This window comes from Mustela nigripes, chromosome 6 (assembly GCF_022355385.1).
Source record: "Mustela nigripes isolate SB6536 chromosome 6, MUSNIG.SB6536, whole genome shotgun sequence".
In the NCBI taxonomy this organism is placed as follows: Eukaryota; Metazoa; Chordata; class Mammalia; order Carnivora; family Mustelidae; genus Mustela; species Mustela nigripes.
In genome coordinates, this window is record NC_081562.1 from 51,939,053 (window position 1) to 51,955,114 (window position 16,062).

Below are 16,062 nucleotides of genomic sequence, written 5' to 3' on the forward strand. Positions count from 1 at the left end.
TTTTTTTTTTTTTTTTAAAGTAGGTTCTTTGCCTAACATGGGGTTTGAAATCAGGAACTGGAGATCAAGAGTCACAGGCTCCTCTGACTGAGCCAGCCAGGCAACCCTGACAGGGCAGCACTCTTAACCCAGCCCATTCATTGGTAGATGTTATCTGTGCTTAGGTGATTAAGAGAGAAGGCATAGAAACAATAACAGTCTTGTAAAACCTGCAGTTTAAGAAGAAACCAAGTTGACTACAAATTTTATAAAAGTAGAAAATTAATCCTTTCACTCTAAAAATAAGTGAATAAGAATGTACTAAGCATGCAGACTTAATTTCCTAAGTGGGAAGTGGGTGTCTTTGGAGAAGCTGAGACATCTTTTCCATTTCCTCTACTAATTTAGAAAGATAATTATAAAACACAACATTATGATATAGGATGAAAACATAAAGAGGTACTTACGTATTATAGCTATGAATATAAATCTTATGAGCTGTCATTTGTTGCAGTGAAAAAACATGAATTATCATTCGATGAAGTATATCACTAGTTTCTGCAAAAAACTGGTCAAAACCCCAACATTTTTCCTGATCTGCCTCCAGGATGTTTGCAAGAACAGGGGTAAGTAGAACCTGAAGACCCCTAAAAGAGTATTGAAAAAGTTACTTGAAAAGTGAATGTTGCATTTTCTCTAGATACAAAAATATTAATATTTACCAACAAATCAAAGTAACTTCTATTGCTTAAGCTTGATCTAAAATTTTTTTAAAGAAATTTTATTTATTTGAGAGAGAGAAGGAGAGAGAGAGAGAGAGAGAGAGACAGCATAACTGGGGTGAGGGGCAGAGGGAGAGGGAGAAGCAGGCTCCCCAATGAGCAGGGATTCTGGGACTCAAGGATCATGACGTGAATGAAAGGCAGACACTTAACTGACTAAACCACCTAGGCGCCCCTGATCTAAAATTTTAAAAAATCTGCCAACTTTTCAGAAAGTCAGGTAGCCTTGGTTTAAAATTACTTGTCAATGAATCAGAGGTTATGGTATATTTAATGTTAACTTATCTTCTACTGATTATTTTATTTGCTCCTTCCCAAGTTTTCTCACTTTTCCAAACACTCCAATGTTATATATCCATGGCCATCAAGACAAGATCAGTGGATTAGAACCAGGCAGTGATGAGGATAAGATAATGGCTTAATTTCAAGGTCTTCAATATTCTTTTAATATTGCTAATATATAATTTTTAATGTTGAATTTATATACTTTTGTAGTATACTTTTTTGGTAGTATATTTCTTTAGGAAGTAAAATTGATATACTAGATCAATGAGTGTCACTTTAACTAGAGATAATCTGACTAATAAGCTTAAATTTTTTAAAAATAAAAAAGAATGTAAAGATTTTTAAAAAATTAACATATAATGTATTATTTGCTTCAGGGGTACAGGTCTGTTAATCAACAGTCAAGACTTATTTTTTCTCATGCTTTCACTGAATTATACAATACACTCAAAAAGACTCTCAATTATGGAATTTCAAAGTTTTTTATATATTTGTACATATATATACATACATACATATATATTTATTTATTTTTAAATGCAGGCTCCATGCCTAGCATGGGGCCCAATGTGGGGTGTGAACTCACAACCCTGAGATCAAGACCTGATGTGAATTCAAGAGTCGGGCGCTTAACTGAGCCACCCAGGTGCCCCTAAAATATATTCTTGACTATGTAACAGACACTGGAATAATTCCTTGGTGGCTTAGTAACAATTAGAGGTGGACAGGTGATAGCAGGCAAATTAGTTACATGAGAACCAGAAATCTTTACTATCGGTCTCTCTTCCTACTGTGCTTTCAAAGCTTTGAGAATGTTGAGTCTGAGAATGGCAGCAGCTACCTTGTGGCTGCCAGCAAAGAGCCTGACCTAGAGTAAAGACGAATCAGAGAAAAGGAGATGTGAATGATTTGAATAGACTAAGTTTTGACGTCACAGTCTGAGTCCAAGGATTCAGCTGGGCTTTGAGTCATATACACATATGAACTTTCAATTACAAAGTCAATCTACATCCTTTTTCACTTAAACCAGCTGAATTAGGTCTTTCTCAATTGCTACCCAGTCTTGGCTAATATATATAGTGACTGTTACTTTTTTTTAACAGTTGTTCTATTTTTCATAGTTGTTTTCATTGCTGATTTGTAGTACTTAAAGTACTTACTATTTCAAAAAAAGATTATATAACATACTTTCCGGTATCTAATCAATTTTTATAAAAGAATTTGTAACTCGGTATGCTAAACACTGATAGGTAACACCTGCATCCTGAAATATACAATCTGTAGTTCAGATTGTCAAATTACTCATTCTGAATTTCAGAAATATAATGATTAGCCAATGCTCACTTCCTGACCCTTTGACATTTTATCAATTTTGCCTGAAATTCCAAAAATGAGTATTTTCTAAAACAAAATTTAACATAAACCACTATTAAAACGTTCAAGTTCTGCTCTCCAATCAAATGAATTTCTCTGGATAATTCTGGCTTCATGACCCAATTTCATTTTGGAGAACTTTTTAAAACACACAAAAATGAAATTGTCAGAATAGTGGTTCTCAAAAACTGATTTTATACCATGTGGTACACCTGACATCAATATAACACTGTGCGTAAACTATACTCAAAAAAAATTTTTTTAAGCCCCCCAAAAAGATTTTAGCAGAACTCTTAGTTTAAATGAGTATCACAGACATCAAAAATATAAAACAGTAATAGATGATATTTTATTAGCTTATGATATATATGGTTTTTTGGATGTATATGGTTTAAGTGAGTAATATCTAATATTTAAAATATTAAATATTTAAATTTATTTATTTATTTGTAGAAAATCATATAAAAAGCATTCACAAATTACAATGGATGTTAAGCCAGTAAATCATAACCTATGTTACTTGTAGATTATAAAACTGCCAGACTCAGGAAAAATGGAAGTCAATTCAGTAATCAGAAATTCTAATATTGATGAGTGTCTTGGGTTTATTTCCAGAATAAAACCTAAAATAATCTACTCTCTAAATTTCTTTTCCTTAAATTTTTCTTTGTGGTAACAATTCATGTCTGACAATAAAATTTTTTTGAGTTCTGCTTGCTAAGTTAAATTAAGACCCACGTGAACATTTGAAACTGTGAAAACAGTAGTAGAAAAGTATTAATTCTCACCTTTTCAATAATATAAATACTTTTAAAAATGAGAATACTAAACTTTTTTTTTAAGATTTTATTTATTTATTTGACAGAGAGCACAAGTAGGCAGAGCAGCAGGCAGTGGGAGAGGGAGAAACAGGCTCTCCACGGAGAAGGGAGTCCAATGCGGGACTCGATCCCAGGACCCTGGGATTATGACCCAAGCTGAAGGGAGCCACCCAACCGACTGAGCCATCCCTAAACTTCATGACTGTTTTTTAGAACTCTAGTTATTACTATCTGCACCACTATTTGTGGTCTGTCCATATGGATGGTCAGTACAAAATATACCAAGGTCCTAAGCGAAATTTCTACATTGGACAGAATTCTAAGACTAGTGATTAGCAATATCAAAAATGTTTGCCCTGTATCCTAACAGAGATCTGATAAAACTATTTATATACATCTATAAATCTTTACATTGCCACAAAGACAAACACCACACTTCAAAGTATGCCTAAAACATAGTAACATCTTAAAAAAAACGCAAACCAAACCACACTGAGTATTTGCAATTTTAGTCAACAAAGATCTCAAACATCAAAGTGCAAAAGAGAACTGGATACACCATACTGACCGAGAAAGACTACAAGAAATAGGCATGTCTCCACTCCAGTCGATTGGTCCATTTTCTGCTTTCTGTACGCCAGATATTGCACCAGAAGGCTTTCCGGTAATTATTTTATACCTTGGGAGGAATAAATGCAGAATAAAATAAGTAGTTTATTATTTCATAGTATATCAATGAGCTTTGCAAAAATATTTCCTCAGTTGCACCTACAATTATCTACTAGACGAAACTTTGTGATTGATGTTCACAGGATCCATAAAACAATCAAAATACTTTGAATCTGACTGACTGAAGTAGAATAGTGGTTGTACGATTATTTTATATATGCCATAATTAATTTTCATTGGGATCTCAGAGTGCCATATAACAGATCTTGATGTTCACAACAAAAATATTAATTTTTCCATCTGAAAAAATCGAGCAAACACAAAAAAGTTATGTTACAGAATGTTTCTAGGCCATAAAAATCCCTTTTACCCATATTATCCAAAGGCAGTCAACTGGACTATGAAATTACCGCAGAATGAACAGTAGAATTTTTTCCTTTTAAAAGAAGACAACACTATACACAGCACAGTATCACAAACATTCTTTGCAAATTGAAAAAATATTAACACATACAATAGGCGTGTGTGCCAAAATTAAAGGCCAAATTTAACTGGATCCTTGAGGTAGGTGATAAAAATAAAGATGGCCTAGAGAAAGAGCTGGAGGGGGAAGCAAAAGAATACCATAAAGATGGGGGAAGTCAATGAGAGCAGCCTGGCAGGTTTCAGCACTTTTCTAAACAAAACCTGAGAGTGGGAGAGAAAGAAGGGTTCCATGCTTTCAAAAATACTTTCCTCCAGATGAAAATGCAAGACATAATACAGCAGTCTTACATAAGTTTATAGACATTGTTTCTAGCATATTTTTTTAAAAATACTTTTTTATTTGACAGAGAGAGAGAGAGAGAGCACGAGATGGGGGAGGGTCAGAGGGAGCAGACTGCATGCTGAGCAGGGGAGCCTCGAAGTGGGGCTTGATCCCAGGACCCTGAGATCATGACGTGTGCCAAAGGCAGACACTCAACTGACTGAGCCACCAGGCACCTTTCTAGCACAATTTTTTATTTGTTTGTTTCATGTGCTCTGAGCGTATCAATATATTCTCTAAAAAAGCACAAGACACCAGGTACCGCTGATTTGGACCACTTGCTGCTTCTACAGGAGAGGCAGCAGGAGTTTTGCCTTAACATAGTTTTCACAGAAGGAATTTAATGTGAAAAGTAAGTTGCATTCATATGAGAAAGATCTGACTGTGGAAGAATAAGTAGAGATATGTGAGATTAATGCAAAAAAGAAGTGAAGAGAATGATGGCAGAACCCTTAAAATATTTGGAAAAGCTTTACTAATTTTGCTAAGACGCCTAAGTAAATACACTAATAAAATGTAAATGATAGGCTGAGGGAATGACACTGCTATAATGTGAAACAAAAGCATCCTTCAATAGTAAAACAGTCTTTATTACTATTTCAAGCACCTCAGAACATTATCAGTGTTCATGAAAATCTGTGCATATAAAGAAATAAATTCTTCTGGGGTGCCTGGGTGGCTCAGTGGGTTGAAACCTCTGCCTTCAGCTCGAGTCACGATCCCAGGGTCCTGGGATTGAGCCCCATGTCGGGCTCTCTGCTCCGCGGGGAGCCTGCTTCCTCCTCTCTCTCTCTCTGCCTGCCTCTCTGCCTACTTGTGATCTGTCTGTCAAATAAATAAATAAAATCTTAAAAAAAAAAAAAGAAAGAAATTCTTCTAATGGTATATCTGTGCACATGATGACAAAATTATCGGGTATTCCTAGCTGCTGATGAGTCACATGTTTCCTTCCTTAGGGAGCATCATGTTTTTATTTAAACCATTTTTAGGGCAGCAAGAAATGTGCAAAAGCTTTAAAGTGTAGGTGTGACAAAAACATGATTAAACTGTTAGGTACAATTTACGTTTAATGAGAAAAACACAAATTGACTCTCAGCCTTCATTAATGAAGAGATTTTATAAAATGGGGACTGCTACAAAGCAGGCTCAAAATAACGTTATACCAAAATCATCAGTACAGTAATGGATGTCTTCCTTCCATGAATATGCAGACTGTTCTTGCTGAAAACATTTAGATAGCCAGCTTTTAGCAAAAGTCATTGCATCAGCTGGTTTTACTTCCTCAAATCAACAAACAGAAAAATATCCTTCTCTCTCGATTTCCTAAAGTAAGATTAGATGAAAGATCATATTTTTATAGTTGTGATTACTGAAGTCATGTTTGCTTACAAAATGCAGGGGTAAATACAAAGGTCTGAGAAATGTTAAGATCTAAAGAATGATTGGACACACTGGGATGTCAGTGAGTTACTATCCCAGAACATGCTCTAAACAACATTTATAACCTTATAGTTTTATGTGTACACAGATTAGCTACTTCTCACAACACAGGCTCATTCACTAATTTCTTTTATGATAAAAAGATATATGATTGGTGTACAGATGTTTATAAAAAATTTTACATCTAAGCGTGCCTGGGTGGCTCAGTCAGTTAAACATCTGCCTTCAGCTCGGGTCATGATCTTGGGGTCCTGGGATTGGGAGCCTGCTTCTCCCTCTCCCTTTGCTTGCTGCTCACCCTGCTTGCTTCTCTCTCTCCCTCTGTCAAATAAATAAGATCTTTAAAAAAAAATTCATATCTAGAATTCCATCTCTTTCCTTCTTTTTACTTTTTAAAATTTTATTTGAGAGAGGGAGCTTAAGAGAGAAAGCAGAGAGAGCACAGAGGGTGGAGGTTGGGGTAAAGGGGCAGAGGAAGAGGGAGAAGCAGGCTCCCCGCTGAGCAAGGAGCCCGATGTGGGGCTCGATCCCAGGATCATGACCTGAGCCAAAGGCAGACCCTTAATCCCCTGAGTAGAAGGCCGACACTACCCAGGCACCTCTCTTTTTCTCCTTTATTTGGTTTACAACAGTGATTTTATACACAGTAACTATTTCCCATTAATTATGGCAGTACATAAAGGTATAATGTACTAGTAAAATACATTGTCTTTGACCGAAACCACACAGAAAAAAACTTATTAAATGTTATATATGTATATTAAATGTTATTTCTGAAATGGTAAAAAAAAATCAGATCAGTTCAGGGTAAAAATTTTTTTCTTTCTTTTTAAAAATTTTCTTTTTAAATTTCATTTTTTAAAAGATTTTATTTATTTAGTTGACAGAGAGAGCTAGAGAGGGAACACAAGCAGGGTGAGTGGGAGAGGGAGAAGCAGGCAACGCACCGAGCAGGGAGCCTGATGCAAGGCTCGATCCCAGGACCCTGGGATCATGACCTGAGCCAAAGGCAGAGGCTTAACGACTGTGCCACCCAGGTGCGCTGTTTTTAAAATTTTATTTCTTTTAGATCTGGTTTTAGATCTAATGGTTTTAACAGAAATACTATTTTTTTTTTCAGTTATATAAATGAAAAAGTAGTATAGTACTTCTATAGAAGTAGTACACAAAGAGAAATAAACGGTGTGCTGAAATAGACTCCAGAAAGCAGGTTATTTTTAATAATGGACCAAAGGCTGATGCCATTTACACTTTGTATATAAGATACTTAAACACAATATGAAAAATTATGCCTATATATTTTATAAAGCTGTATTCTTATTCAAAACAAAATAGATTAATACATCAGAAATGATGGCTAAAATCAATATTGATTAGTATACACCCCAAAGTATGATGACACAAAGACAGAAATACATTTTTAAAATTGTTTTGAATTTTAGAGAAACCACTTACATCACTTCCTTATTCCTACGTGGCCCTTCAAATGGTCTAAATGGCAGGGATCCAGTAGCTGCATGGTAAAATGTTACCCCAATGCTCCAAAGATCAACTGTTGCTCCATACTTCTTCTGATGATCTTTTCTCAGTACTGCTCTCTCATACATATCAGGATGCTTTAAAAAAAGGATGAAGAAACGAACTTGTGTTCTATAGTAATACATTACACACAAATGGGTAATCAATAACACCTACAAATTCCACCATATTTTCCTTATAATTTCACTTTCCCAATCTAAAAAAGACAATTTCATGTTTTCTTTTCCCTCCTCAAGCCTCCAAACTATCCTTGACTCTCAATTTTGAAACCTCACTTCATACTTCAGCGAGGAAATGGAAGCAATCAGAGATCAATTCTCCCTATGCCTTTTATCAAATACCAACCTATCTGAATCTGTGTCCAGACTCCAGGCCTACTTTCCAGTTATGATGGAACTGCTCCTGTCAAGGGCTAACTTTTCCATCTGTGCTGTGGAACCTACCCTATTGAGACTCACCAATTCCAGAAATCAGCTCCTGCAATTAACCCTTTTATTATAAGTATCAATTTCCCCCTACTGGATCATTCCTTTCAGCTTACATACATGCTTTAAGATCTCCCATTTTCCTTCTCTTTTTGGAAGGGGGTGGCGGTAGAAGGAGTAGGGGAGAGAATCGTAAGCAGGCTCCACACCCAGCGCAGAGCCTGATGCATGACTTGATCTTGCGATCCTGAGATCATGACCTTAGCTGAAATCAAGAGCCACCCAGGCGCCCCTAGAATCCCCCCCTTTTTTTTAAAAAGCCCTAAACTGACCCCACCACCCTTTCTACATATGACCCAATTTTCTGCTTCCCATCATAGTAAAACTTCTCAAAATAGCTGTTTACATTTATAACTGTCTTATTTCCTCATCTCCTATTTAGGCCTATGGCATTTAATATTATTTATATACTCTAAGATTTTATTTATTTATTTCAGAGAGAGAGAGAGACAGCACAAGTAGGCAGAGTAGAGTGGCAGTCACAAGAAGCAGGCTCCTGCTGAGCATGGAGCCCAATATGGGGGCTTAATCCCAGGACCCCGGGCTCATGACCTGAGCAGAAGGCAGATGCTTAACCGACTGAGTCACCCGGGTGCCCCTTATCTAATACTTTAACTCCCAAAACTATCTCCCACCCTGAGCTCCAGATTCATATATTCTACTGTTTTTCTCTAATATCTAAAAAGTAGCTCAAACTTCACATATCTAAAATAGACTCTTGGTCTCACTCTCAAACTGGTTTCCTTCTAATCTTTACCTTCTTAAGTAACCAGTACCATCATCTACCCAGTTGCTTATACCCCAAACCTTTCAGGCAGCCTTGATTCTTTTTCCTCGTCCCTGACATGCAGTCCATCAGAGCAAGTCAGATGGACTCTGAGATAAAAATAAAATTTTCTACAATGATTTCACAGACTAGCCTGACTGGGTTGACTGGGATGGAGCAACCCAGACAAGTAGCTGGTCTGATGTTGAACACATGACTTTAAGCCCAGGAGACACTATATGAGAGTTCTGGAGTAGAGACAAATCTTAGAAGACATGGCTTAGGAGCTTACAGATCCAGACAGAGATTCTGGTGGACATTAAGCCCTGCAGAGTATAACCAGGAGTCATACATGCTTTGCCTCTTGATACTTGCCTTCACAGAAGTGACGCATTAGAACTTTAAGATTCTGGAAAGATAAAGCTACAAGAGTGTATTATTATGGACCAAAGTAGAGCAGAGTTGACCAAAGATCTGATCATCCAAATCAGAACAAATGCCTTATGACACTGTGATATGTGGCTGTGGCCCAAGGGCCTGGGAACCAATGCAAATGGCACTACTAGGAGGGTGTTTCTAAATAACACAATCTATGAATCTGACTCCCAAAGGGTCACAATCCCTGGATTTTGTGTGTGGTGTATGGGAGGGGTGGGAGATGGGGATGGGGGATACTCTTTCGGGAAATACCCTTTATTTTTTTTAAGATTTTATTTATTTGAGACAGAATGAGAGAGAGAGAGAGAGAGCATGAGAGAGGAAGATCAGAGCGAGAAGCAGACTTCCTGCCAAGCAGGGAGCCTGATGCGGGACTTGATCATGACCTGAATGGAAGGCAGTTGCTTAACCAACAGAGACCTGAGTGGAAGGCAGTTGCTTAACCAACAGAGCCACCCAGGTGCCTGTGAAATAGATTTTAATGCAAAATCAAAAGAGGTGATAAGCATGAGGGGTTTGAATTGAGTGTCCAAACTTATGCCTACCAGACATATGGGGTACAAGTAGTTTTGCTGTTTTATGGTGTAGCACATAAACTACTGTCCTTAGAAGTGCTAGCCAGACCTTTGACCTAATAGATGGTACTTAGTGTATAAATGGGCTGTGAACAGAGTACCTGGATATGCCTGATAATCCTCTAGCACACGAGGAGTAGATACAGCGATTCTAAAAGAAGACAAAGGGGGAATCTCCCCAAAAGGTGCAATAATACACTACCTAACTGGTATAATTCCCTGCAGAGTGACTGAATGATACTGGCTTAATACAGAGTGGTTAGATGTATCTGTGTTCACTGGTTCTCTCCTGAAAGTAAGACTTGTGTTTCTGGAGGGTATGGTATTACTGGGCCTGGCCTTCCACACTTGGAATAGGAACATAAGAATAAACCTACTATAAAACTCTCATTTTATATTATTAAAATATCCATCATATTAAAAATGGAAGAATGAATGTTGACGTTTTCTTTGGACTTTCACAAACAAAGTCTGGTGGGAGATTAAACATCTGGCCTGGGAATTCCAGAATGAGAAATTTTTTCATTTATTTATTTATTTATTTATTTATTTAAAAGATTTTATTTATTTATTTGACAGAGAGAGATCACAAGCAGGCAGAGACGCAGGCAGAGAGAGAGAGGAGGAAGCAGGCTCCCCGCTGAGCAGAGAGCCCGATGCGGGACTTGATCCCAGGACCCTGAGATCATGACCTGAGCCGAAGGCAGCGGTTTAACCCATTGAGCCACCCAGGCGCCCGAGAAATTTTTTCATTTAAATGTAAGTATTTCTGTGGGGCATCTGGGTGGCTCAGTGGGTTAAGCCTCTGACTTCAGCTCAGGTCATGATCCAGGATCCTCTCAGCTCAGCAGGGAACCTGCTTCCCCACCCCTTCTGCCTGCCTGCTTCTAATTCTATCTGTCAAATAAATAAATAAAATCTTAAAAAAAAATAATACACACACACATATATAAATATTTCTAGGTTGCTGAGCTTCAGGCTTTTATTTAACTCTTTTCTTTTTTTAAAGATTTTACTTATTTATTTGACAGACAGAGATCACAAGTAGGCAGAGAGAGAGGAAGAAGCAGGTTCCCCGCTGAGCAGAGAGCCCAATGTGGGGCTCGATCCCAGGACCCTGGGATCATGACCCGAGCCGAAGGCAGAGGCTTTAATCCACTGAGCCACCCAGGTGCCCCCTCTTTTCTTTTTTTTAAAGATTTTACTTATTTATTGGACAGACAGAGATCACAAGGAGGCAGAGAGAGGAGGAAGCAGGCTCCCTGCTGAGTAGAGAGACCGATGCAGGGCTCAATCCCAGGACCCTGGGATCATGCCCTGAGTCGAAGGCAGAGGCCTTAACCCACTAAGCCACCCAGGTGCCCCTTACTGAACTCTTTTAATAATTTCTGGTATACTGTATTTGAAAACAGGGCTGGGCATAGTATGGAACAGAAAATAGATTAGAGCAAAATTTCAGCCTGGTGTTCAACATGAACTGCAGTTAAGCTAATGGTGTGTTCTTTCCATTTTAAGTTTGTTAAAAAGCAAAAGCTAAACTCTGGTCCTGGAAGGCTAAGTGAAAGAGTAATAGTTGGTAATGGGTGGTCAACCTCATAAAGGCTGGTAAGGAATGGCTGTTTTGCTTTCCATGGTAAATGGGAAGAGCTACTGCTATTGAGTAGGCAGAGATCAGAGATGAAAGACATCCTGCTTAACAGGGAATAGTTCTGAAAAATAAGCTTCTGATATCCAGCATGACTTTTGTCATCTCTATGTCCAACGTGGAACTCAAACTCACAACCCTGAGATCAAGAGTCCCACCCTGTACTGACTGGGCCAGCCAGGTGCCCCTACAGCATGACTTCTGAATATCCTGCCAGATAACTTGTATAGGTGAGAAGTCTATCATTCCATCTGATATATAAATATAAAATATATTTGTACACAGAGTATTTTTGTAGCTACAAGAATGCAGCTCTATGTCAACCTACTTTGTTTAGTTAGAAACCATGAAGAGTTACTCACTGCTTTGGAAAATCATGCCAGTGCCAACACCACCACTTGTGATGTGTGACTCATTAACAGAACACGCAAGTGATCACTGTACTTGCACTGGAAGTGGTAATGCACACAAGTGCAAGCATCAGATTTTTTAATGTCTGCTAGTGAAGCTGTTCCTAAACTTCCACATATTAAATATGATTTTATTTTCCCATATAATATTATTAAGATATTAGGTCATTTTCTTAATTAGGCATACAGGTTGATTATATTTAAGCATTTCATTTCAAGATACTGAAGGGAACATTGCAAAACATTTATTATAAAAAGGGAGCGATCATATGGAGTTGAAACCACTAGGCTGTATGTTCTGGCTAGCTTCTGCTTATAACTCCAACTCCAACCCAGGAATCTCATGCATCTTGTTCACCATGGAAGCTCCAGGGCCTCCAGTAGTGCCTGGCACACAGTAGGCACCCCATACATATTTGTTGGATGAATATAATCCATTTTGGGTATTCTTATTAAAAGATTATCAAAATATAAGTACAGACTAATTTGGGGTTATATACTGTTAACAGAACAATATTTATTTATTTATTTAACAGAACAATTTAAGATACCTTCATTCACACTAGACTTAGAATAATCTGAATAAAGCTATGGGGCAGCTATACTTTATTCTTCATGGTATAAGTTTACAACAGCAGAAGCCAACTGGAAAGAAGTCAGAATCCGAGACTTACTTTCTTTCTTTCTTTCTTTTTTTTTTTAAAGTAATCTCTATATCCAACTTGGGACTCAAATTCATGACCATGAGATCAAGAGTCAGATGCTCTACCAACTGAGCCACTGCAGTGCCCTTTAAGACTTTAAAGATAAAGTCCTGAGCCAGAAGCAATTAGTGATAGTTTTTTATTATAAACTTCCTGATTACATGTTAAATGTACTTATTACTTACTTTAAATTTTTGTTAATGAAATATGGTTGACATACAAGTTACATTGGTTTCAGGTATGTAACACAGTGATTAATAATTACAGGGGCGCTTGGGTGGCTCAGTGGATAGAGCATGCAACTCTTGATCTCAGGGTTGTGAGTTTGAGCCCCACACTGGGTGGGAAGCCTACTTTAAAAAAATAATTCTAGGGGCGCCTGGGTGGCTCAGTGGGTTGAGGCCTCTGCCTTCGGCTCAGGTCGTGATCCCAGGGTCCTGGGATCGAGTCCCGCATGGGCTCTCTGCTCAGCAGGGAGCCTGCTTCCTCCTCTTTCTCTGCCTACTTGTGATCTGTCTGTCAAATAAATAAATAAAATCTTAAAATAAATAAATAAATAAGTAAATAAATAAATAAATAAAATAAAAAAATGATTAGGGGTGCATGGGTTGCTCAGTGGGTTAAAGCCTCTGCCTTCAGCTCAGGTCATGGTCTCAGGGTCCTGGAATCGAGCCCCACACCAGGCTCTCTGCTCAGCAGGAGCCTGCTGCTTCCCTCTCTCTCTGTCCACTTGTGATCTCTATCAAATAAATAAATATAAAAAAAATTCTAAATTAAAAAAGTCTTTTTAAAAACCAACCAACAAACAAACAAAATTCTATACATTACACAAAGCTCAGTACTGTATGTGTAGTTACCACAGGCAAAGAAAATGAAAGCAAAAATAAACTACTGGGACTACACCAAAATGAAAAGCTTTTGCACAGCAAAGGAAACCATCAATGAAACAAAAAAGGCAAAAAAGGCAACCTACTAAATGGGTGAAGATATGTGCAAATGGTATCTCTGGGAAGGGGTTAATATCCAAGACGTATAAAGAACTCATACAGGGGCACCTAGCTGGTTTCATCAATGGAGTCTGCGACTCTTGATCTTGGGGTGTTAGTTCAAGCCGCTTGTTGGGTATAGAGATTACTTAAAAATAAAATCTTGGGTGCCTGGGTGGCTCAGTGGGTTAGGCTTCTGCCTTCGGCTTGGGTCATGATCCCGGGGTCCCAGGATCGAGCCTGAGCAGAAAGCCTGCTTCCTCTCTCTCCTCACCTGCCTCTCTGCCTACTTGTGGTCTCTATCTGTCAAATAAATAGGTGGAATCTTTAAAACAAACAAACAAATAAATAAATAAATAAAATATTAAAAAGAAAAAAAGAAGAACTCATACAACTCATAACCAAAAAACCATAAACCATCTAATTAACAAATGGGCAGAAGACCTGAAAAGACATTTTTCTGAAGAAGACATCCAGATGGCCAGTGGTCAAAGGGAAAGATGCACAACATCACTCATCATCAGGGAAATGCAAATCAAACCTATGAGATACCACCTCATACAGGCCAGGATGGCCAGCATAAAAAGACAAGAAATGACAAGTGCTGGCAAGGATGTAAAGAAAAGGGGATCTTCAGGCACTGTTGTTGGGAATGTAAACTGGCACAGCCACTGTGGAAAACAGTATGGTGGTTCCTTGAAAAATTAAATATACTTACTTTTAAGTATATTTTCTTCAGTGGCTTTTTTTTGTTTTTTTTTGTTTTGTTTTGTTTTGTTTTTAAGATTTTATTTATTTATTTGACACAGAGAGAGATCACAAGTAGGCAGAGAGCCAGGCAGGGTTGGGGTGGGGGAAGCAGGCCCCCTGCCGAGCAGAAAGCCTGATGCAGGGCTCAATCCCCAGACCCTGAGATCATGACCCAAGCTGAAGGCAGAGACTTAACCCACGGAGCCACCCAGGCACCCCTTCTTAAGTGTTTCAAATGCTTACTAACTTTATACAAACACACCTTACATAGTTTGAAACACAGACTTTTCTAGCTTTCTAGCATTTCAAGTTAGATCTTTTCAAAAGCATTTCATTTTTTGTTTCTTATAATGTTCCTTTCTGTCTTTCAATAACCAACCTCCCTGAATAGAATCTTCTGCTTCAGAATTATAACAAAATTTGCTCTATAGGGATATCATTATAACAAACTTGTAATAATATTAACTGCTGTGATCCAAAAAGGGGAGCATTTACTAGCTACATGCTTCTAAAACATATATATAGCTTTTTCTCTTAATATAGATCCACAGCATTAGAAAAATTAAAGAACTTGAGTGTTATAAAAGAAAAATTAACAGCATCGCTAGATGGCAATATCTAATTCCCTCATTACACACCATACACGAGAATAAAAGTTTAATTTTTGTCGTAAAAGTTAGTGACATTTTATAGTTGACCAGTCACCTATATTTACAACATATTCCGCTTTAAATAAGTGATACAGGACTTACCAAATATTCTTCTGTGCCATACAGAGAAACAAACTGCTCATCATCTTCTAATTCTCTAGCTGCACCAAAATCTGTGAGTTTGTACACAGACTGTCCATCTTCCCCTATAACACGCATGATATTCCCTGGCTTAATATCACGGTGCACTATGCCATTCTCTCGGAGATGATTCATTCCACCGACTTGATAAAATAAAACAAAGGAAATCATAATGTAGGCATCTATGTACATGGGTATGCACATCAAATTCATCCACATTCACTCAGTATGTTTTTCCGTAAGTTGGTCTAAAATCATTTTTACCAAAGAAATAACAGATGGTGTTTACATTTTGTATCTCATGTCTGAGAAACAGAGTTTAAGAATAAGGATCAATATGGTTTAGGGAAGACTCCAATCTCTCTTAATTAAATACTATTAGGAAATGGAACAAAATGGTCTTCAGCAAAAAGACTTCCTGAATTACTTCTGTTATATACATGTGGGTAATGTGCCTAAACTTAAGAAAAATGATTCCTGAGAAATTGACAATCTTTCACCACACTTTCCTATTTCTTTAGCTTGGAGAAAAATTCCATAAAATAGTAAACTGGACTCAATACATAAAACAGTAAAAAATTAATTGAGGCAAAGTGTCAGATTGGCTTTCATAAGAATATATTTCTTACATGCTTAAAGCTGTTCTTCAAAGGTCATTTTCCTTTTTTCTTTTTTAAGGGTAAAGGGGCTACATTGCTGAAATTAATCTGTTTTGGCTAACTGACAAGCACTGCCACTGAACACTAGTTTGAAACATTTGACAGCTGATAGATGAATGTCCAAATATAACATACAAAAATAAGCTTATGGGTATC

The 16,062-nt window shown here is 37.6% G+C and overlaps 1 protein-coding gene across 2 annotated transcripts in view; it reads right to left on the bottom strand.

Moving 5' to 3' along the window:
• The window catches only part of TBK1 (TANK binding kinase 1), a 49,180-nt gene that overhangs the window by 15,931 nt on the left and 17,187 nt on the right, over positions 1–16,062 (bottom strand). For both annotated transcript variants that reach the window (XM_059402549.1, XM_059402548.1), the window contains 4 exons: positions 15,209–15,390; positions 7,614–7,774; positions 3,810–3,920; positions 447–626 (listed from right to left, as the gene is read on the bottom strand). In XM_059402549.1, coding sequence (XP_059258532.1) covers positions 447–626; positions 3,810–3,920; positions 7,614–7,774; positions 15,209–15,390 — 634 coding nt within the window. The remainder of the gene's footprint in view (positions 1–446; positions 627–3,809; positions 3,921–7,613; positions 7,775–15,208; positions 15,391–16,062) is intronic.